This window comes from Macaca fascicularis, chromosome 12 (genome assembly GCF_037993035.2).
Source record: "Macaca fascicularis isolate 582-1 chromosome 12, T2T-MFA8v1.1".
Taxonomy (NCBI): Eukaryota; Metazoa; Chordata; class Mammalia; order Primates; family Cercopithecidae; genus Macaca; species Macaca fascicularis.
The window spans coordinates 18,101,119-18,125,411 of record NC_088386.1 but is presented as its reverse complement, the minus strand read 5'-3'; the positions used below and the strand labels follow the sequence as shown (position 1 = coordinate 18,125,411).

Below are 24,293 nucleotides of genomic sequence, written 5' to 3'. Positions count from 1 at the left end.
GTCTCTCAATTGATGAAATGAGATTTCTTTGCTTAGATTTCCTTCCAGATTGTTGCTATGTAAAATTCTTTTTATATCCTCAGAAATTGAATCTCTTAGTAAAATGCCAATTCAAAGCAAAGTATTAAACAATGTTTAATACATAATTCTTAAGAACATACACTTACACAAAAAATTTCTAAGTAACACTTTTTTTTAAAGGTACAGATAGTAAATATTTTAGGCTTGTGGGCCACATTGTTGCAATTCAACTCTGCCTCTGTAGTGCTAAAATGGCCATAGACAATTTGCAAATAGATGAGAGTAGCTGTGTTTCAATAAAATTTGGATGTGACGGGGCTAAGTAGCATCATGTCCATTTAAAGCCTTCTTTTATCCACATCTTTCTTTGCTCTTACAATATAAACTACCCTGGTGCCACTACCAGAAATTGTGACATTGTATTTTTAAGCAGAGTAAACTAGCTATCACAGTATATTCTTACCTTAAAATTACAGCTAATAGTTTAGAAAGGGTAAATCTATCTCCACTGTTACTTGGAAATACTGCAGCAAGGATTAAGGTAAAAAGTCCTATCAGGAGAAAAGAATTTAAAAATGGTACATGAGTTTAAATACTGTCAACATTTTTACTAACAACTTCATTGTTTAAATAAGCAAATTATATACCTAACTTTCAAATTATTTTTGTCACTCTTAACTAAGAAAATAACTGCAGTTAAGTAATGACTAGACTGAAATGTTTAAAGTTCATGCATAAAATAGCCTCCAAACTAAACCATGTTTATTTCAACAGTACAGATCAAGTACAGTCCTATTTATTTTAAACTAATAGGAAACTTAAATCTTATTCAGAGTAACATGTTGACTTCATCATAATCAAGCTTGTGTCCTGAAGTTATTTTTATAGTTTCAAAAATACTTTTGTCTTCCAGATTTGAAAAGTGATTCAATCTTAAAAATAAAACACCTATCATAGGGCAAATTATAGTTCTGAAATAAGCAATTACATTTTAGCCAAAGGGTCTAGAAAAAGATCTCGGAAAAGTATGTATGAAGGGAAAGGCAACTACAATACAAAAGGCCAGCCTATAAAACTGTAATATATTGTTATATTTTAAAAAATTGTAAATTATTTGAAGGAACATAAATAGCACAGGCTAAGGCATGAAACTACAGTCATGCTTAACAACAGGGATAAATACAGAGAAAATGCGTGTCGTTTGGCAATGTCATCCTTGTGCCACCATCATAGAGCACACTTACACAAACCTAAATGGTATAGCCTACTACACAGCTACGCGATATGCTATAGCCTATTGCTTATAGGCTACCAAATTGTATAGCATGTTACTGTATTGAATACTCTAGGCAATTGTAACACAGCGGTAAGTATTTGTGTATCCAAACATATTTAAACATAGAAAAGGTACAGTAAAAATATAGTATTATAATCTTATAGGACCACCATTGTATATACAGTCTGTTGTAGACTGAAACATCATATGCGGCACCTGACTATATACAGATTAAAAGGCAGTTATAATAGACTAATGTATATTAGAACTAATATAAGAAGCTATAACGAGATAAAAATGCTGTATATGTACACACATATACACCAGAAATATATACACTGATTTATAATGCAGAGTTTTAAAGACAAATTTCTTACCAGAAGTTGAAGATAAAATATTAACTATAGCAACTTGTGTGTCTGAAAGTGCTTCTTGATATGACAAATTTGCCAAAAACCACTAAAGGAAAAGAAAACCAAAGTGAACCCTAATGAAAGACATGTTTACATCTGTCATTACAATTCAGAATTCCCTCTTTTGTTCTCCTCCTAAACACTGTTCTCACAAGATGTTTTAAAAGCTGCTTTGTATTGAAAAAATCACAGGCTCCCAAAAAAGACAAACATTTATAATCAGACCTAAGACCCCGCTACCCAGTTTCCCTTAAAATTTAACAATAGTTGGTTAACAATTAGCATTCAGGTTTTTCTTTTCTTTTTTTTAATGAGAGTAAAATCAAGTATCAAATCAATTTAAAAATTTGCTTTATCTAGGCTGGGCATAGTGGCTCATGCCTGTAATCCTAGCATTTTGGGAGGCTAAGGTGGGTGGATTGCTTGGGCCCAGAAAGACCAGCCTGGGCAACACAGTGAAACCCCATTTCTACAAAAAAAAGATACAAAAATAAGCCAGGCGTGGTAGTGCACACCTGTAATCCCAGCTACACGGGAGGCTGAGGTGGGAGGATTACTTGAGCCTGGGAAGTTGAGGCTGCAGTGAGGCATGACTGCCTCACTGCACTTCAGCCTAGGTGACAGAGAGACCTTGTCTCAGAAAAAAAAAAAAAAAATTGCTTTATCTAAGTACTGCTGACACTCTGTGAAGTTTATCTAAATCATATTTAAATTTGGGAAAATTCTCCAACATTAGAATATGTACAGATGAATACAGCATAACGAGAAATCTATTAAACCAGATGATGTGCGTGGATATGGATGGTCTTAGCTAGCTAGCTGGATTGAAAAATAAAAGGCTATATTCACTTTGGAAATTTAGACATGTCCTATGAAAATTGTTAATTTACTGGTTAATTGTGATTGTTTTTCTGAATCTCAGTTTGGAGACACAACCCAAAGAGTTCTCATAACTTTGGATACAGTGAAGGAAGCTTTCCAGCTATCAGGACTTTTTCACAAAAATTCTTTCTTTTCTTCCACTTATCTAGGTTAGGATGGAGAATAAGAAATAATACTTTTGGCTGGGCGCAGTGGCTCACGCCTGTAATCCCAGCACTTTGAGAGGCCAAGACGGGCGGATCACGAGGTCAGGAGGTCGAGACCATCCTGGCTAACAACGGTGAAACCCCGTCTCTACTAAAAATACAAAAATTAGCCAGGCGCGGTGGTGGGCGCCTGTAGTCCCAGCTACTCGGGAGGCTGAGGCAGGAGAATGTGTGAACCCGGGAGGCAGAGCTTGCAGTAAGCCGAGATCATGCCACCGCACACCAGCCTGGGCGACAGAGCAAGACCCTCCGTCTCAAAAAAAAAAAAAAAAAAAAGAAATAATACTTTTTTTGATGAAGGCTGGCAGGATGTCTGTGTGTCCAAAGTTCAGTAATTTTCACTGATAATTCATCCATTTTTTGTGGATAACACTTTTTTTACTATCTGAAACAACGCGACTATGAATATCTTAATTCTAGCACATGCCTGCCACCTGGTACATAAGTACATGAGTGTCACCAAAGCATATACTAAGAGGTGGATTGCTGGGTCAAGCAAAGTAAACTAACGGCTAGACTAATTGTTTTTGGTGTCTCTGCTACTTACACTGGTTGACTCGAAGAGCTATCCCACTAAATGACTTATCTCTATAAAGACAGGAACATCTCTCTAACTCTCTCAGAGCCTGTGGCTGAGTAGTATTACACTAGTATTCACACTGCAAAGAAGCAGTAGAGACACATGATTGTAGAGCACTATCAGAAGGCAGCAGATGGCTGACAGCCTAGTAGTCTCCATTCAGTCTATACTGTACTCAAGGCTAAAGCCAGAATGAAATTATGGCAACGTGGTTCTGATTCCATCTGCAATCCTTTGATTTCCTAGATAATTTCACATGCCTATCTAGATAAAACGAGGTAACAACTGATGGGCAATATCAAACATATATGGCAAGAGAAGCCACAATCTGCGTGCAGATGAAGTGCTAGAAAAGAAGACTCACCGGGCGCGGTGGCTCAAGCCTGTAATCCCAGCACTTTGGGAGGCCGAGACGGGCGGATCACGAGGCCAGGAGATCGAGACCATCCTGGCTAACACAGTGAAACCCCGTCTCTACTAAAAAAATACAAAAACCTAGCCGGGCGAGGTGGCGGGCGCCTATAGTCCCAGCTACTCGGGAGGCTGAGGCAGGAGAATGACGTAAACCCGGGAGGCGGAGCTTGCAGTGAGCTGAGATCCGGCCACTGTACTCCAGCCCGGGCGACAGAGTGAGACTCCGTCTCAAAAAAAAAAAAAAAAAAGAAAAGAAGACTCAACCCTTAATCTTATCTGTCAAAGATTTTCTCCATGAACAGATAATGCTCACAGAGTGATTATTAGCTTTCTTGACCCACTTCTCTTACTATTTTTATACTTAAATATTGTCCTCATTTTCCAAACAACCTCACTGGTCCATGCTAATTCAAGGTAAATAAATAAAAACAGATCACTTAGATAAGAAGCATTCAAAGGTCATAAGAATCCTTCATTAGCTGTGAACTCTTTCCAGAATAACCTTTCCATTCTCTACCTCTCACCAAACACCATTCTCTGGCTATTGTTTCCAAGGCACCCTCATCACAAAAGAAGACCCATCTCAACCATCCTCCAATAAAAATTGTCCATACAACATCTGCCTTCATTATTTCAGAGTTGAGGACAACGATTTATGAATAATTATAGCAAATAATACATTTCATAATTTCATTAGTAGTAATTCATTTATAAATTGTCATAAAACATTAATATTTGACAAAATATTGTGTATGTTCAAGGTATATAACATGATTTAATATACACATAACATTGTCTACTGATTACCATAGTCAAATTAGCACATCCATCATCACCCATAGTTACCATTTTTCTGTGTGTATATGTGATGAACACACTGAAGAATCTGCTCTTATCAAATTACAAGAATATAGTACTGTTATCTGAAGTCTCCATACACATTAGTTCCCAAAACTTATTTATCTTATAATTGAAATTATGTACTCTTTGACCAACACACCCCCATTTCCCTACCATTCTACTCTCTGGCAACCACCATTCTACTCTTTGCTTCTATTTTAGATTCTACATACCTAAGTGAGATCATATTTGTGAGTATTTGACATTCTATGCCTAGCTTATTTTATTTAGCATAATGTCTTCCAGGTTTGTCCATGTTGTTGCAAATGGCAGGATTTCCTTCTTTTTACAGCTGAATAATATTACATTATATTCAGCCATGAAAATGTACTATATATATTCATCCATCGATAGACATTCAGGTTATTCCCATATCTTGTCTATGATGAATACTGTAAAATAAACATGGAGGTGCAGACATCTCTATGAGATACTGATTTCATTTACTTTGGATATGTAGTAAGAGATATTCTTGATAAAGCCAGTATCACCTAAATTATATTTTACAGAAAAAAAAAACCTAGTAAGACAAAAGATATTCAAAGAAGATTGGCAAATACAGTAATCATTAACTCCTTTTAATCTACACTGTCCAGTACATTAGACACTAGCCACTCATGGCTACTGAGCAATTGAAATTGGCTGGTCTGAACTGAAAAGTGCTTTAAGTATAATGCATACTGGGTTTAGAAGATTTTAGTACAAAAAAAGAATGTAAACTATCTCATCAATAATTTTTACATCAATAACATGTTGAAACAATATTTTTACATATAGTGGGTTAAATACAAATATAATATTGAAATGGATAACATCTGTTTCCTTTTCCTTTTTTAAATGCATCTACTAGATAATTTAAAACTATGTTTGTGGCCTGCATTTGAGGCTCATGTTATATTTCTATTGAACAGCACTGCTCTTAACCTTATCTAAAGCTTATCATTCTATTAAGCTAGATTTCTAAAAAGGTAAGTTTTCTCTCAGTATCTGCAGGGGATTGGATCCAGGACCCCAACCCCAAAGGTATCAAAATCCAAAGATGCTCAAGTCCCTTACATAAAATGGCATAGCATTTGGATACAATCTACATACATCCTCCCATATACTTTAAATCATCTCTAGATTACTCGTACCTAAGACAACGTAAATAGTTGTTGTGCTATTGTTTTTTAATCTCTAGTATTTTTATTGTTGTATTGCTGTTCTTCTATTTTTTCACCTTCACTATTTTTGATCTGAAGTTGGTTGGATCCAAGGAGGCAGAACTCAAGGATTTGGAGGACAAACTGTATGTCTGGACTGTATTCCTCTGACTTCCCAAAGGAATGCCTTTATTTTAGTGATAACTTGATTAATAATACTCTGCTAGGTAAATCAAAAGAAAATCTTTGGAATTTGCAGTATGATAATTACATATGTAATAAAAATAGTTTAAAGTCTCATATATTCATGTTATTTTATTAGTTGGGGTCTCTGCTTGTTTTAAATGAGTGTAAGGCAGGACTAAAATGTATTAATTATATGCTACCCAGTTTTCAAAGGAGATATGTAATAAAAGCATCTATAGTTGACCCTTGAACAACATGGGGATTGGGGGACCAACCCTCAGGCAATAAAAAAAATCTGCTATAACTTTTGACTCCCCTAAAATGTAGCTACTGATAGACTACTGGTGACTGGAAACCCTACCAATAACATAAGTAATGATTAACAGATATTTTGTATGTTATATGTAGTGTATACTATATGCTTATAATAAAGAAAGCTAGAGAAAAGAAATGCTATTAAGAAAATCATAAGAAAGAATATATTTACTACTCATTAAGTGGAAATGAATCATCATATAAAGGTCATCATCCTTGTCATTTTCATGTTGCATAAGAAGCCTGGGAAAGAGAAGGGACTGGTCTTGCTGTTTTAGGTGTGGCAGAGATAGATGAAAATCTGTGTGTAAGCATACCTGCGCAATACAGACCCATGTTGTTCAAGGACCAATTGTATATGGTGAAAATTAAAATGAGTAAAAAGATCAGAGCCAGATTAAATGGGTAATGGAGTGGGAGCTGGCTGTGGAACGTGATGATTATATCAGAAACTTCAGTTTAAAGGAAGAAAGCTACTTCAGGCGAGCATACAACTCATCTGTAGGCAAAAAGGCAGGGAGGCAATAGGAAAACCTGAGTTACATAGCTCATTGTCTGTTAAAACGAACTATCTCCCTTCCTTGGAAAAAGCAAACTTTTTCCTAACTTAAAACTCTGAGAGAAATGTATTATGTAAATTGTTATGTAACAACACTAGCCTTTATAGCAGATTTAAAGGTATGTGCAGATAATAGCATTTTTTAAAATTATTTTTTGAAATTATAATATACATAAAATATACCATTTGGATCATTTTTAAGTGTACAGTTAGTGGCATAAAGTGCATTCACATTGTTGTGCAACCATCACCCCATCCATCCACAGGATTTTTTTCTCTTTTTTTTTGAGACAGTCTCACTCAGTCACCCAGGCTGGAGTGCAGTGGCGCAATCTCAGCTCACTGCAACCTCTGCCTCCTGGGTTCAAGCGATTCTCCTGCCTCAGCCTCCTGAGTAGCTGAGACTACAGGCGTGCACCACCATGCCCAGCTAATTTTTGTATTTTTAGTAGAGACTGGGTTTCACCATGTTGGCCAGGATGGTCTCGATCTCTTCACCTCGTGATTCACCCACCTCAGCCTCCTAAAGTGCTGGGATTACGGACATGAGCCGCCGCGCCTGGCCAGATTTTTTCATCTTATAAAACTGAAACTATCTGTTAGCTTTCTGCTTTCACAATGTATTTTAAGTTGCTATTTTTCAAAGACAATTTATGGTCTAAGTGACCCAAGCATCTACTGACAGAATAATGAATAAACAAAAGATGGTATATCTGTACAATGAAATATTATTCTGCCTTCAAAAGAAAGGAAATTCTGACACAAGTTACAACCTGGATGAACCCGGAGGACATTATGCTAAATGAAATAAACCAGTCTCAAAAAGACAAATGCTGTATGATTCCGCTCAACATGAGGTACTTATGAGTAGTCAAATCCATAGAAACAGAAACAGAATAGAGGTCGCCAGGGGCTGTGGGTGGTGGGAAAGAAGAGTTATTGTTTAACAGATAGTTTCAGTTTTATAAGATGAAAAAATTCTGTGGATGGATGGGGTGATGGTTGCACAACAATGTGAATGTACTTTATGCCACTAACCGTACACTTAAAAATGATCAAGGCCGGGAGCGGTGGCGTATGCCTGTAATCCCAACACTTCAGGAGGCTGAGGCAGGGGACATTACCTGAGGTCGGGAGTTTGAGACCAGCCTGACCAACATGGAGAAACCCCGTCTCTACTAAAAACACAAAATTAGCTGGCTGTAGTGGCGCATGCCTGTAATCCCAGCTACTCGGGGCGGTGAGGCAGGAGAATTGCTCGAACCCAGGAGGCAGAGGTTGTGGTGAGCCGAGATCGCGCCATTGCACCCCACCCTGGGCAACAAGAGCAAAACTCCGTTTAAAAAAAGAAAAAATGATCAAAATGGTGTATTTTATGTATACTTTATTATAATTTCAAAAATTAATTCTTAAAAAGGCTATTATCTGCACATACCTTTAAATCTGCTATAAAGAGTAGTGTTATTAGTAGAGCCAGGGAATGGAGAAAAATGGGCTATTTGAGTATGAAAGGCAAAATCATGACATTAAAAAAATTTTATAATCAGGCTAATAACATTGACATTAGCATTTCATTATTTAGGGTTTTAAGATGCTCGGTATAAATTTGAATCTTAAAGGCTCATATTAAAAAACCTTGGATTAGGCTACTTCCAATGATGTATACATAAAATAGCACAGAAATTCATTTTTTAAATTCTACATGTTAGAGTTCTCACTAACTCAGACAAGTCTCTAATCCCAGCTTAGCCCAAAATAACAATACTTTATTTACTCCATCATTATTCTATGTGAAATCTTAAGCACATTTTTCAGTTTCTATCTTTAAAAAGTAAGAAACTATAAATAATACAACCAGAAATTCTGTAGAAATATACTGAGTACTTGACAAAATAATACTTAACCTCATTTATATGAATATAAAACTGCAAAACACTTATTTGAAAAAAATCAATGCATACAGTAAACTCTTATCTGGATATTTACTAACCTTTGTATATACATATATTACAGTGGAAAATAACTCTATTCATAATTTTGACCATGAGGCAATGCTAAATTCTGAAGAACTTCCCAAACTGTGCGTGTTCAAAAGTTTGTGCATATATATAAATAGCTGAAGTGTTATAGGACTTATTGAATGCTAACTCTTTGAGGTATATCAAGCATTTACTAATTTTGATACCCTAACTTCCTACAGGTCTCAAACAGCAGAGTTTAAAGTCATGATTAAACAACCTAATTGTCTCACACTTCCATCCTATATTGTTGGTATATATAATGTCTTAAAATTCAAGTTTCAAATATCATATGCAAACAGATCATAAAAAGACCTACCACAAAGCAAAAAAAAAAGCTAATTTTTGCTACTTGAGTTGCAGTAAGTTTCCCCACAGTTTTCAGTATGGATTCTTGTTCTTTCACAGGATATGACATTCGAGACAACTTTGCTTCCAATGCATGGCTTGACGGAAGCTGTCGAATCTCCATGATATTACTGAACCTTACACGAGACTTTTTGGGGGCTTAAAAGGAAAAGCACAATACGAAATATTTAAATAATTCTTCTCCAACAAAAGTCACAAGTTTTAATTTACTGATAAATGTATAAGTTCATCTATGATCAGAGTAAGACAGTCAAAGTAAACCAGAGGTATATCATTACCTGAGACAACTTTGTTCACTTAAAAGAGCTAAAAGGAAAAATGTTTTCATCTACAAAAATGTTGTAAAAGGTTTAAAATGAAACCAATATTCGAACAAGGTTTCTGCAATTGTGTACTGTATATACACAACTGCCTATTTCAGGATTTTAGTTGATTACTATTTTAGTATTTCTAGTAAAACTTTATTTGGATTTTTCCTCATGCATATCCAATTTATGAGAATTCGTTTCCTGGGCAAGCACACAGAACAATTCTCTATAGGTCCATTCCTTGCAAGGGAAATTAAGGATAAATACTGCACCTTATGTTAAAGGTGGCATTCTTCACTAAATTCACAGAAGCAGCAAAATTCTTATAATTTGCTATTAGGCTCTTTGAGGGCATATTTAAGAGGATATTATTTGTTTAAAAAAGTATATATATAAATGTATATGCGTGTGATGCGTGTGTGTATATGTGTGTATACATATATATGATGAAACCATAGAGATCTCTGGTATTTAGAAATTATTTCCAGTTGAAATAATACAAAAATGATTATACTATATTAGATTCACAATCCAGTCAAACTTCTAGAAGACTTTAGGCTGAGACGACACCACATGGAGCAGAATTGCTGGGTGTTTCAGTCAACCCACATCATCACTAAGTTCTGAAGTGGCTTGGATAAAGCTAAACTTTCTACCCATTTCTAAGTTTTGCTTACTTTTTTCAGTATCAATGTTTGTGCTCTCAGGTTTTTCACTTGGAAGATCATGGAATTTCACAGGAACATACAGAGGTTCACTCTGTAATATAACAGAAAAAAAAATAAACAACAAATATAAGAGCTAATATACTGGTTAAAATTTAAACGGATGGTACGTAAACACAAATACCATCTAAAACATGGTTGTTCACCACCAAGTTTAAACAGCAATTTTCAAGACTTAAAAAAGGAAACTCAACAGATCCATACAGGTACAATGACAGAAAAGAATCCAGTTTACAGTTTAGAAACGTAATATAACAGCATTGGCATATTATGATATCTAATATTTAAATGTCATAAAAACATATCTCTTTCTTAGCTAACAGATTCTATCTCAGCTAACAGATTATGTCTCATTCCTTTTCATTCATTTAACAAATGCTTATTGAGCTCCTACGATGTCAGATGCTGTTCTATATCCTGGGGAAATAAGGGGAAATAAAAGCAGTCTCTTCCTCAGTGACCATTCAGCCTAACAGGGAAGGCAGATAACAAACTGATAACCAGGTATATAGTATGTATTTAATATTTACTAAATTGTCTCCTCTTATAGTAACTAAAATTCTTGAAGACCTTTACACAAAATAGCTACTACTTACCAGTTCTTACTATGTATTGAGTACCAACTCTAGAGCAGTTAAACATATATTTCTCATTAGTCCTCACAATAATTTTATAGAATATGGCCGGTGCAGTGGTTCATGCCTGTAATCTCAGAACTTCGGGAGGCTGAGGCGGGCAGATCACTTGAGGTCAGGAGTTCGAGAGCAGCCTGGCCAACATGGTGAAACCCCATCTCTACTAAAATACAAAAATTAGCTGAGCGTGGTGGTGTGTGCCTGTAATCCCAGCTACTCATGAGGTGGAGGCAGGAGAATCGCTTGAAACCAGGAGGCGGAGACTGCAGTGAGCTGAGATTCTGCCACTGCACTCCAGCCTGGGTGACAGAGCGAGACTCCATCTCAAAACAATAATAATAATATTAATAATTTTAGAGAATAAAGCTGAGATATAAAGTAATCAGGTAGTAGACAAAAGAATTAAAGCCAGGTTTGTCTAACCATGCTCCAAAGGTCCATATTTTCAGGTAGTTATAAATTTCTCAACTGTTTTTACAAATGTTCTTCAGATGATCTATATTTAAGGTACAAATCTCCAACTAGGCTATTTGTTCAAAATTAACAGAATTTTTTTTATTTCTTTGATTTCTCTTTTAACTCCTGGTGTAGAGCTCTACCAATAAAAAAATGTATATATTCAGTAAATGAAGGGACAGTAGGTTTGGAAATAGACATAATCTCTTTGTTATACTGAAGTTTTCACTATAGCATCTGGCCTAGAGCAATTTGACATATCCATCTTACAGATAATAGCAAGAATTAGTATAAGAGTAGTCAGAAGAGCAGGCTGTCATCTCAACTCTGTCTTCTGTACTGATAGAGACAAATGATACTAAATTATGTTATTGATGCTTAAAATCCCAGGAAAAAAAAAAATTCTTCATAGTACCTATTAACCTACTCTGCATGCCACTGTAGCCTACACTAAAAAACAGAGAGGCAAACAAGAAAACTGTGCTGGGAGTAAGGTCCCCAAGCCAGTGCTTCACAAATTGCTATTAAATTTTAGAGTAATTACAATTTTTCTCAGATAAAATGCCATGTTTGGAAAAAAAACAAGTATCATTAAAAATACATTTTACAGAGATGCCACCCTGAGCAACACAGCACGACCATGTTTCTAAAAAATAAAAATCAAAAGCTAGTGGTGGAGTATGCTTGTATTTAGGAGGCTGAGACAAGGGGATCATTTAAACCCAGCAGTTCAAAGTTAACAATGAGCCATAACACTGCCACTGTACTCCATCCCAGGCAACAGAGCAAGACCCTGTCTCTAAAAAGAAATCTAAAAATAAAAAATAAAAGAAGAGGTGCCTGAGTGATCATCTTAAAAAAAACAGATTTTTATATACTACCTCTCCAACTAGATTATAAATGCTTAAAATAAGTGACTACGTCAATTACTTTACTTGCTTATTACCTGTCCCCTCGCAAATACACACACACTCACACACTAGAACAAAGCTGTATCTTCAGAGCCTAGAACAAGTGTTTAACACATATTTGTCACTGTAAAAAATTTGTGGAATACACAAACAAACAATTTGCCTATATAGTCTCAGTGTCAAAAATATGTGTTTCTAAATGATAATAATAACGTGCATGAAGTAAAAAAGTTGGTTAGTAACAAAGGATTGTCCTTTATTATTTTCACTCCTGAACCAGTTTCCCCTTCCCCTCTCTCTTCAGAGGCAGCTAAATTGCTTACCTCTAGGCCCCAGGTGTCCCTAAGGAGAAAAAAAGTACCAAATTACAATCCTCATGATGGGCACCCAATATTGAGCCATATCTATGTTGTAACATAGCTTTGCTAACATCAAAACTGTTTCAGTTTTTCCTACCATGGCTCAACCCCACCTCTCCATTCCTGACAAAAAAAGAAGGACTTACCAAAGAACTGTTCATGGTTGTATCTGTTGTGCAAGCAGCAAAGTAACCTTCAGCATCTGCAAACTAAATACAGATAACAAGGTATAAAATCCAATTCAATTTATATTACACTGTAGGACTAGTCAGACATGACTCAAATAAATAGAAGCAAAAATCCAGAATCAACCTACAAGAGTATAACTGTTACTAACAATAATAGCAGCTAATGCCACATATTCACCATTGTGAGGTAGGTATTATCTTCATTTTATGGATGAAAAATTTGAGGCTGAGAGATTTTTAATCCTGACAGTCAGGATTAAAACCCAAGTTAGTCTAAAACAAAAGCTTATGCCCTTTTCACAACACTACTATAATATTTCAGATAAGTAGGGAAAGGAGGGATGGGTTAGTTAAAAAGGCAAGTAACAGGCCAAGGCTGGTGGATCATCTGAGGTCAGGAGTTCAAGACCAGCCTGACCAACATGGTGAAACCCTGTCTCTACTAAAAATACAAAAATATTAGCTAAGGGTGTTGGCACGTGCCTGTAATCTCAGCTACTCAGGAGGCTGAGACAGGAGAATGACTTCAACTCTGAAGGTGGAGGTTGCAGTGAGCCAAGATCGTGCCACTGCACTCCAGCCTGGGCAGCAAGACTACGTCTCAAAAAAAAAAAAAAAAAAAAAGGGAAGAAACATCTCAGTATCTCAGTATTATGATGAAATTAGTTTTGACCTCAAAAACCTCTGAATGAGGCCAAGCGTGGTGGCTCACACCTGTAATCCCAGCTCTATGGGAGGCTGAGGTGGGTGGATCACTTGAGGTCAGGAGTTTGAGACCAGCCTGGCCAACATGGTGAAACCCTATCTCTACTAAAAAATGCAAAAATTAGCTGGGCACAGTGGCGTGTGCCTGTAATCCCAGCTACTCAAGAGGCTGAGGCAGGGGAATCGCTTGAACTAGGACGCAGAGGTTGCAGTGAGCCGAGATCACGACACTGCACTCCAATCTGGGCCACAGAGCAAGATTCCGTCTCAAAAAGAAAAAAGAAAAAAACCCTGAATGAATTTCAAGGTTTGGACCACACTTTGAGAATCACTGCGCTAATGCTATATGATTCCATTTCATATTCATAGCTAGTCTATCATTATCTCTGCTGAAAGTCTGAAGAGGTTAAAAAACTTGCACAAGGTCAAAAGTTGGCAAGTGATAGAATAAGATTCAAACACTAGAGCCCCATGCTGTAAAAGAACCCTAAAAGATCAATAACAAAAAGGGAGTCATTGTAGAAAAATAAGACGCAGACAACAAACACAAGAGTTCTACTTTCCAAAAAATATATGAGAAAGTAACCAAAAACATGCACATTAAACAAGCTATCATCATTGTTCACCTGTCAAGTTGCCAAATGTCGGGATGTCGGTAAGGGTTCAATCATGAGATTTAATGAGTGTTTAACAAGGGTTTAATTATATACTGCTAACAGAGATAAGAATTAATGCAACCATTACAGACGGTAATTTAGCAATAAGAATTAAAAGCTTTAAAAATGACATTACTTGGCCGGATGCAGTGGCTCACGCCTGTAGTCCCAGCACTCTGGGAGGCCGAGGTGGGTGGATTGCTTGAGGTCAGGAGTTCAAGACCAGCCTGACCAACATGGTGAAACCCCGTCTCTAATACAAATACAAAAATTAGCCGGGCATGGTGGTGGGCGCGTGTAATCCCAGCTACTCAGGAGGCTGAGGCATGAGAATCACTTGAACCCAGGAGGCAGAGGTTGCAGTGAGCCGAGATCACGCCACTGCACTCCAGCCTGGGCAAGAGTGTGAGATTCTGTCTCAACAACAACAACAAAAAATGAATGAAGTACAGAAACACTACAACATGGATAAACCTTAAAAAGAAACAATTCCATTTTCATTTTTATTTTATTTTTTTTGAGACAGTCTCACTCTGTCACCCAGACAGGAGTACAGTGGCGCAATCTCTGCTCGCTGTAACCTTCACCTCCCGACTTCAAGCAATTCTCGTGCCTCAGCCTCCCAACTAGCTGGGATTATAGGAATGCACTGCCATTACTGGCTAATTTTTTGTATTTTTAGTAGAGACAGAGTTTCACCATGTTAGCCAGGCCGGTCTCAAACTCCTGGCCACAAATGATCCACCCACATCAGCTTCCTCAAGTGCTGGAATAATAGGCATGAGCCACCGCACCAGGCCCAATTCCATTTTTGTAAAAAATAAAAAATACACACATGAAAAGAATGGTAGGATATATGTCAAAATATTATCAGTGGTTATTCCTTGAATGGTAGAATTTCTTTTTTTTTTTTTTTTTTTTTTTTTTTTTGAGACGGAGTCTCACGCTGTTGCCCAGGCTGGAGTGCAGTGGCGCGATCTCGGCTCACTGCAAGCTCCGCCTCCTGGGTTCACGCCATTCTCCTGCCTCAGCCTCCTGAGTAGCTAGGACTACAGGCGCCCGCCACCGCGCCCGGCTAATTTTTTTTTTTGTATTTTTAGTAGAGACGGGGTTTCACTGTGGTCTCGATCTCCTGACCTTGTGATCCGCCCGCCTCGGCCTCCCAACAGGCTTGAGCCACCGCGCCCGGCCAGAAGTTCTTTTCTTCTTCTTGTTTCTCTGTATTTTCTAAATTTTCAACAATATACCTATGCTAATACACATACAATTTATCCCTACATGTGATATTATGATGTATATATAATTGCTACAATGTATATGTATTACTTTTGCAAAGTAAAGAAATATGTACTTATATTTTTGGTAAGTTAAATTTGTGTGTGCACATGAGTATACATTTGCAGGCTTCACCTAAATTTTTTAAAAAAATTTAATGTTTTTTATTTATTTATTTATTTATTTATTTATTTAGAGACGGAGTTTCGCTCTGTCACCAGGCTGGAGTGCAGTGGCGTGATCTCAGCTCACTGCAACCTCTGACTCACGAGTCCAAGCAATTCTCCTGCCTCAGCCTCCTGAGTAGCTGTGACTACAGGAGCATGCCACCATGCCCAGGTAATTTTTGTATTTTTAGTAGAGACGGGGTTTCGCCATGTTGGCCAGGATGGTCTCGATCTCCTGACCTCATGATTCGCCCACCTCAGCCTCCAAAAGTGCTAGGATAAGAGGCATGAGCTACTATGGCCCAGGCAGGTCTTGAACTCCTGAGGCTCAAGAGATCTGCCTGCCTTGGCCTTCCAATGTGCTGGGATTACAGGTATGAGCCACCAAGCCCAGCTTTAAAATACAATTATTGAAAGCCCCTGACTGCAGGGTGCAGTGGCTCAGGCCTGTAACCCCAGCACTTTGGGAGGCCAAGACAGTGGACTGCCTGAGGCCAGACTTTGAGACCAGCCTGAGCAACATAGTGAGACACTGTCTCTACAAAAAATACAAAAATGAGTGGGGTGTGGTATTGCATGGCTATGTACTCAGCTAGAGAGACTGAGGCAAGTGGATTGCTTGACCCCAGGAGTTCAAGGTTATAGCAAACTATGATTAAACCACTGCACTCCAGCCTGGGCAACAAAGTGAGACCCTGTCTCTAAAAATAAATCAGTAATTTTAAAAAGAATGTACTTATTAGATAAGACAAGAAACAAACAATACTATTTTGACCCACAAAAAATAATACACATGAAAGAAAAAGATTAATAGAGACAGAAAATAATATAGTGGTTACTAGGGTTTGGAGGGAAGAATGAATAGGGGTTATTTTTTTTTTTTTTTTTTTTTTTTTTTTTTTTTTTTTTTTTTGAGACGGAGTCTCGCTCTGCCACCCAGGCTGGAGTGCAGTGGCCGGATCTCAGCTCACTGCAAGCTCCGCCTCCCGGGTTCACGCCATTCTCCTGCCTCAGCCTCCCAAGTAGCTGGGACTACAGGCGCCCGCCACCTCGCCCGGCTAGTTTTTTGTAGTTTTTAGTAGAGATGGGGTTTCACAGTGTCAGCCAGGATGGTCTCGATCTCCTGACCTCGTGAAAATAGGGGTTATTTTTAAGTCTGTGTACAGACTTTCTGTCTAGGATGATAAAAAATTCTGGAGCTGATGGTTGTACAGCAAAGAAAATGCACTTAATGCCACTAGTATACATTTAAAAATAGTTAAAATGGTATATTTCACATTATATATATTTTAACATAATAAAGAATTTTTTAAAAGGATTAATATAAGAAACAGTTTTATAATTCTTCATTCTCAATAATTCAAAATTTCTACTTCTATAAAGAAGATATATCATTATATAAACTCATATTTCTTTCAACACTATGAATGAGCATGTTATATTACTTCAATCAAAGAATATAGTTTGATTAGCCAAACATCTAAAATATGTCTGGAAATATGAGATTTTCATTTTAATACATAAAACTTTGAATTGTTTTGTTTCCAGAATCCACCTAACAATTAGAGGATACTCATCCAATCTGCAAAGACTCTTGACATTCTTCTTATTCCTTAGTTTCATCTTCATCGCCACATTAATTGATTTGGACTAATTCAACAATTTTTAACAACTCAGAAAACGTCATGGAGTAAGAGTTCTCACAAAATATTCTGATACTACTTGATTAGAAGAATACATTTAAAATTCTGGACGAGAGCAGGTTTCCTTATATCATCTTCACTCGCTTAACTGAACAACTTAAAATAAGACTCTCCTTAAAGAAACTAATACGTCTTTAAACTTTGAAAAAACATACATATAGCCCCTTCCCAACAGACACTTAAAATTAAAAACTTACAAAAGCAGCATGCTTTCCGCGAAGTCCTCTTGTACACTGTTGTCTCCATGGCTTCCAAATAATAAAGCCCAAAAGGTACAAAACAAACATAGATGTTTTTGCAAAGGTGCTGAAGAATGGTTTGTTGTACTGGGTAAAAACATACTGCAGAGGAACAAGTTACACAGACAACTTTGAGATGATCTTAAACCTTATTACTCGTCTCCAAAATAAAGTCACTACATGATTTTTAACTCTTCAGAAGTTCACTTGGAAAGAAGAAGTCAAAGGGATTACAAAAATATTTTAGATTCATTTCTGAATACTGTATTTACCTTGCATACAAAAGGATATCACCAAACAAAGCAGCAACAACCTGCTAAAATAAGTTTGGTTTAACATTCATTGAAACCTACTATGAAACAGTGCCTATACTAGGAGCTAAAGAAAAATAAGACAGGGCCAGGCGTGGTGGCTCACGCCAATAATCCCAGCACTTGGGGAGACCAAGACAGGCGGAGTGCTTGAGTCCAGAATTTCAAGACCAGCCTGGGCAACATGGCAAAACTCTGTCTCTGCAACAAAATAGAAAAATTAGCCAGGCGTGGTGGCATGCGCCTGTAGTCCCAGCTACTTAGGAGGCTGAAGCAGGAGGATCCCTTGAGTTCACAAAGGTTGAGGCTGCAGTGAGCCATGATCAAGGCACTGCACTCCAGCCTGGGCAACAGAGCAAGACCCTATTTCATAAAGAAAAAAAAGAGAGAAATAAGGGAAGTTATCCTGCCCTTGGGGAGCTTAACATCTAATAGAGGAGACATATATATGAAGACAATAAGCATAATGTGCCAAGTAACAAGAGAGGGGTTCAGGATACCATGGGAGCACCAAAAGGAAACTGACAAATTTCAACGTTATGGACGTTTCCCAAGGGAGACTGGTGTTTTCTGTTTGTTTGTTTTTAGTGTATCGTGAATATAAACTCACAATTTTTTATATCCTAAGAAAATTCCTAGTTATAGCCACTAAAAAGGCATAGAAAAAAATGACAATCCAGGAGGAAAGTGCAACTCTAGGACGTAAACGGTGGTCCACGCCATTTGATACTAAAAGAAACAATGGCTCTGGCCAGGCACAGTGGCTCACACCTATAATCCCAGCACTTTGGGAAGCCAAGGTGGGTGGATCACTTGAAGTCAGGAGTTCAAGACCAGCCTGGCCAACATGGTGAAACCCAGTCTCTACTAAAAATACAAAAATTAGCTGGGCATGGTGGCAGGTGCCTATAATCCCAGCTACTCAGAAGGCTGAGGCAGGAGAATTGCTTGAACCTGGGAGGCAGAGGTTGCAGTGAGCCAAGATCGCACCATTGCACTCCAGCCTAGGTGACAAGAGCAAAACTCCATCTCAAAAAAAAAAAAAAAAAAAAAAAAAAAAATCACCATTTTGCAACCCCTAATGAAATACTTTATCTAGACAACTTAAACGTGGATATTCAACTATTACCTAAAAGGTGATGAGGAACTTTATAGTACTTAAATGGCATCATCTAAATTGAGACTTGCAGTCATTAATCTCATGCTGGAATGTTACAGGAAGTACTCAGTACCCCAAAGTATTCTTTCCTGAAAACTAAACCTAAATCGACTTTATACCTAACTACCACTTTACAAGAAATAAAGAGAAAAATAACAAGTTAAATGATACCCCAAGGAAACAATCAGCTAAATCCAGAATGTGTGATACACCCAATAGGAAAAATGACCCAGTTTCTCCAACAAATTAATGATATGAAAAAAAAAAAAAAAGGAGGGAAGATACAGTTAAGGAATAAAGTGACTTAAAAGATATCACAAATGCAACGCGTGATCTTTGTTTAGATCCTAACAAACTTAACGGGAAAAAAAAGTCCTTGACACCACTGCAGAAAACTGGACTGGAGAAAACTGAACATGAACTGGATGTCAGATGATCTTAAGGAATTACAGTTAATTTTGTTAACTATGTTAATGGCATAGTGATTATGTTTAAGAAAATTAAAAGTCCTTTTCAGTTTCAAGTATATAGGAAAGAAATTGTGGCTGAAATGACATGTGACATATGCTTTAAAATATGCTTTAAAATGCTCCAGGAAAAAAGTTTTGAGGAGAGGTTGATAAGGTTGGCAAATTTGGTTAACTGCTAAAGGTAAGTAATGAACACAAGGAGATTCATTATAATATTCTACTTTGTATACGTTAGAAAATATCCATAATAAAAAGACTGATTTTATTTTTGAAATACACACTTTATCTCCAAAGTTTGCTTTCTTTTTTCTTTTTTGAGAAGGAGTTTCACTTTTGTTGCCCAAGCTGGAGTGCAATGGCGTGATCTCGGCTCACTGCAACCTCTGCCTCCCAGGTTTAAGCGATTCTCCTGCCTCAGCCTCCTGAGAAACGGGGATTACAGGTACCCACCACCACACCCAGCTAAGTTTTGTATTTTTAGTAGAGACTGGGTTTTACCATGTTGACCAGGCTGGTCTCAAACTCCTGACCTCAGGTGATCCACCCACCTCATCCTCCCTAAGTGTTGGGATTACAGTCATGAGCCACCACGCCCGGCCCTATCTCCAAAGTTTAATGAGCATATCTGGTTGAAGAAGTAGAGACATTACATATACTCTTGAATAATGAGATTATAAAATATCCTCTTACTAAAATATTTTACTTTAAAACAATAAAGATGAGTTTTTTTCTCCAGTTTCATTAAAGTACAACTGACAAATACCAAATATATGTACTTTTTACGACGTGGTGTTTTGATATATGTATACATTGTGAAATGATTACCACAAACAACACATTTTTTCTTTTCTACTTTGCTTAGATATGGTTAAATTATAACTTAACCAGGTGCTATTTGGTCCTAAATTGTATTAACTGATAAATAAAAGCAAACTATTTATTTTAAATGAAAATAAAATTTAAAAGATAGATTTAGTTCCCTGTCAATATCAAAGACATTTCTTTGAGGTAAAAGTACAAAATGTTCATCTAAAAGAAAGTTATAGAAGAGTTCTAAAACGAAAAATATATGGCCTATTAGATTCCAGAGACTAACTCCGAAAAGTATAAAAACTTATATACTTGGCCGGGTGCGGTGGCTCACACCTGTAATCCCAGCACTTTGGGAGGCCAAGGCGGGCGGATCACGAGGTCAGGAGTTCGAGACCAGACTGACCAACATGGTGAAACCCCGTCTCTACTAAAAATACAAAAATTAGCCTGGCGTGGTGGGGCACGCCTGTAATCCCAGCTATTCAGGGGGTTGGGGCAGGAGAATCACTTGAACCCAGGAGGCGGAGGTTGCAGTGAGCCGAGATCGCGCCATTGCACTCCAGCCTGGGCAACAGAGCAAGATTCCATCTCAAAAAAAAAAACTTATATACTCATAGAATACAATGCCAATGTCAATATTTACTTAGCTACAATATGAGAAGACCTGAGTATTAAACTGCTTTTGAAAGTTAAATTCATTTTATAAATGCCAGTTTCCTGCTGTATATTCGCCTTAAAATTGCAACATAGAAGTTGAAATGCAGACTTCTGAAAATAAAAGTTGCTTTTTATAGGGATCATTAACCAAGCAGAATAAAGTATACAAGTAGAAAGAAAAACTAGCTTGCAAATTCAAAATGCCACATTACTACCAATAGGTCATCAATAAAGATACAATTTAACTGAAGGAAATTGTAAAGATACAACTTAACTGAAGGAAAATTATGAGGTATACCAAGCACCTCATAATAAGGTTTGAGTCAGCAAGCATAAATGTGGATGCAACCACTCATGGGCATAACAGTGACCTACACATGAAAACTCATTATTTTTACTCATTTGTCCAAAAGCACGCTGAACTTTCTAGTAAATGGTGACATTGTTTTGCATCCTGATAGTTATTTCACTAGAAAATAATATTCACAGAAAGAATTTGAATTTAGAAAAAAAGCCAAAAGTAACACTTTCAAATATAAGAAAATATGCATAGTCTCTCTAAGTAACCCTCCCTAAAAGATGCAAGAAAACTGTATGAAACAATAAAAAAGATCATCCTTTCAGTTTTAACTTCAAGTGGCAATCATTCGATATTTTTTAAAAATTCCATAGTATTTAAGATACTGCTTTGAGAAAGCAGGAGATTGTAATGGCTAGAGTTACTACAGGTTAACAGTAACATCGTGGCTGTAATGTAACATCATTCCTGGACCGCAGGTACGTACCGAAGTAAGTTCGGAGGAAGCAACCCATATCACATCAACAAGCAGCAGAATAACAATCCCAAGAGCCATTCGCCTGCGCTGAGTGAAACCACTGTTCTGGGAATTCATTCGGTTCATGATAAACACACACACCATTTGCAGTCTGTTTTTTTTAGAAAATACAGATCACATTAGAGATGATTTTAGAAAAATAACCATTAAAAATCAGAAAATTAGTATAACAGAAACATCTGACATGTGTTAGCTAATGTTCAGTGTGAAAGTTACACAGTGGATAAGCATGTGGAACCTACCTGGTCTTAAGAGCCTCTCTGAGATCCTCAAGAGCAATGCCGGAAAACTTGGCAGATCTCAGTCTTAAAGGTGAAGAACTCAGCACCCCTAAAAACAACCATGAAATTATGCTATGAAAACGTCAGTAACTCAAGGTAACATTCATCACATCGTTTTTTACTCTTCGCCTTCAAACTGAAAGCAAATCAAAGAAAAGGACCAAAAGGTGTTAAACATACTTGCCACCTTTCTCAGTACTTTCATGGTCTCCACTGTACGCTTCAGATTATCCTTAGAGAGATACGCGATACCGGGCGGGCAGCGAGGGGGAGTAATATACAACAGACGGCACATTTAAGAATAGTTAACTACTAGAAAATAGCTTCTCTGAATTTCACAAACACAGAACTCCATTCACCTCTCCACCCAGAGGAATCCATCCCCGGGGACAGCGTCTAGACACTGTTTCTAAAAGTGTCTTTTCTGTCCCTGATCTCCTGGAGTGGAATTTGGTTATCCGAGAGTAAGTGATTTGTTGTGGATCTTGAAGGCACCTCTCCAATATCCTCAAGTGGTAAAAGAAAAGGATTCTCCACGCTCCTCCACCCACCTCTGTCAAAACATCCAGTCATTTCAAAAGAAACAGCTGGGAAAAGGAATCCTCCTCCTGTTTTGGAGCGGGGAAGACAGTTAAGGCAGTGACGCCTCCCCGGCGAGCCGAGGCGAGGGCGCACGCACGGCTTCCTCAATTGCCAGGGGTGGGCGCAGGGCTCGGGCGCCCCTGTCAGCTCCCGTCCCTCCGCCCCTGGAGACCGTCACGGTTTCGGTCAAGGCGCTCCGGCTGCCACCAAGGGCAGGAGGTGGTGCTGTTGGTGGGCACTCCGTCCCGGTTTGGGCTCCGGTGATGTCGGGGCCCTTCCCTGCCTGCCTACCTGGCCTTCCTGCCCCGCGATGGCGTCGTGGCGGCACCATGAGCGGACCGGCCAGGCCCCGCAGCCGCCCAGCGCCACGGCCGCGGCCTCGGACTCACAGAGCTGTCACGGCGCCTGACATCGCGCCGCACTGGAGGCCCAGCTCCTGAAGCCGCGGTGCCCCTCAGGGAGAGGCTGCTGACACCACCCAACTCCACTCGGCCCAGGAGGGCGTGGAGCGGGTGAGGGGAAGGGACAGCTCAGTCAGCGATGGCCGCGGAGACCCGGGGTTCTGCTCTGGCCCCGGCCCCGCCCCCGGCTTGCCCTCCGCGCAGCCTCGCCCCCCGCCCCGGCCGAAAGCGGCGACACGTCATAGAGGCGCGACGGCGGACTGCGCGTGGGCGCGTATCCAGCGTGGCGTGGCAGAGGCTAGGGAAGTAATGCGAGGCGCTCCGCAGCGAACGAGGATACACGGCGGCGAGGCGAAAAAAGAGCGAAGATAGGAAGAAGGGAAGTAGGGCGAGGTGGAGGAAGAAGAGGAAAGCGAGCGTGGGTGTCTGGGGCAGAGCGTTGGACGAGGGAGTGCCAAACCTCCGCCCGCCTTAGAACGAAAGCTGGCAGCTCCGTTTCACAAACTGCGAACCTGAAACTTTGGATATCCCTTTCTCGACAACCGAAACGCAAAGTGGCTTAGAGTGCTTTTGATTCTTGAAACCTTTTGTATATAAACAAGATCTCAGCTCTAGGAGTTACAAACTACATCCTAGGGCAAGCTACTTCAACTTCTCTGGCCCTCGGTTTCTTTATCTACAAAATGGACATGATGATAGTACCTGCCACATTCGTTTTTTGTGTATATGCCAGGATTGCATGAGTTTACAAATGTGAAGGGCTTAGATCCATTCGTGGCACATAATAAGAACCTCACAAATGTTAGCAATTTTTTGTTTGTTTGTTTTGAGACAGTGTCTCACTCTGCCACCCAGGCTGGAGTGCAGTGGCACAATCACAGCTCACTGCAACCTCTGCTTCCCGGGGTCAAGCGATTCTCCAGCCTCAGCTTCCAATGTATCCGGGACTAGAGGCGCAAGCCACCAATGCCAGGCTAATTTTTATATTTTTCAGTAGAGACGGGGTTTCGCCATGTTGGCCAAGCTGGTCTCCTACTCCTGGTTTTAAGTGATCCGCCCGCCTCGAGCTGCCGAAGTGCTGGGATTATAGGCGTGAGCCACCACGCCCTGCCAAATGTTGGCGATTATTAAACTGTATATAGATTGTTCCTTAAATATTTTGACTATTCCGTGGG

At 38.7% G+C, this 24,293-nt stretch overlaps 1 protein-coding gene across 12 annotated transcripts in view; it reads right to left on the bottom strand.

Annotated features, from left to right (window-relative positions):
• The window catches only part of SLC35F5 (solute carrier family 35 member F5), a 44,127-nt gene extending 20,874 nt beyond the window's left edge, over nt 1-23,253 (bottom strand). For 4 of the 12 annotated variants that reach the window (XM_074008897.1, XM_065525410.1, XM_045366985.2 and 1 more), the window contains exons 1-9: nt 23,009-23,253; nt 22,097-22,184; nt 21,804-21,945; nt 17,567-17,710; nt 12,822-12,884; nt 10,267-10,348; nt 9,232-9,419; nt 1,675-1,756; nt 485-572 (exon numbers count right to left, since the gene is read on the bottom strand). In XM_074008897.1, the coding sequence (XP_073864998.1) occupies nt 485-572; nt 1,675-1,756; nt 9,232-9,419; nt 10,267-10,348; nt 12,822-12,884; nt 17,567-17,710; nt 21,804-21,945; nt 22,097-22,184; nt 23,009-23,048 (917 nt within the window). In that variant the 5' untranslated portion in view covers nt 23,049-23,253. Of the gene's footprint in view, nt 1-484; nt 573-1,674; nt 1,757-9,231; nt 9,420-10,266; nt 10,349-12,821; nt 12,885-17,566; nt 17,711-21,803; nt 21,946-22,096; nt 22,185-22,315; nt 22,464-22,494 lie in introns of those variants that run through there. The other 8 variants (XM_074008898.1, XM_065525412.1, XM_074008900.1 and 5 more) reach the window with 6 other exon arrangements.
• Nucleotides 23,254-24,293: the final 1,040 nt, after the last annotated feature.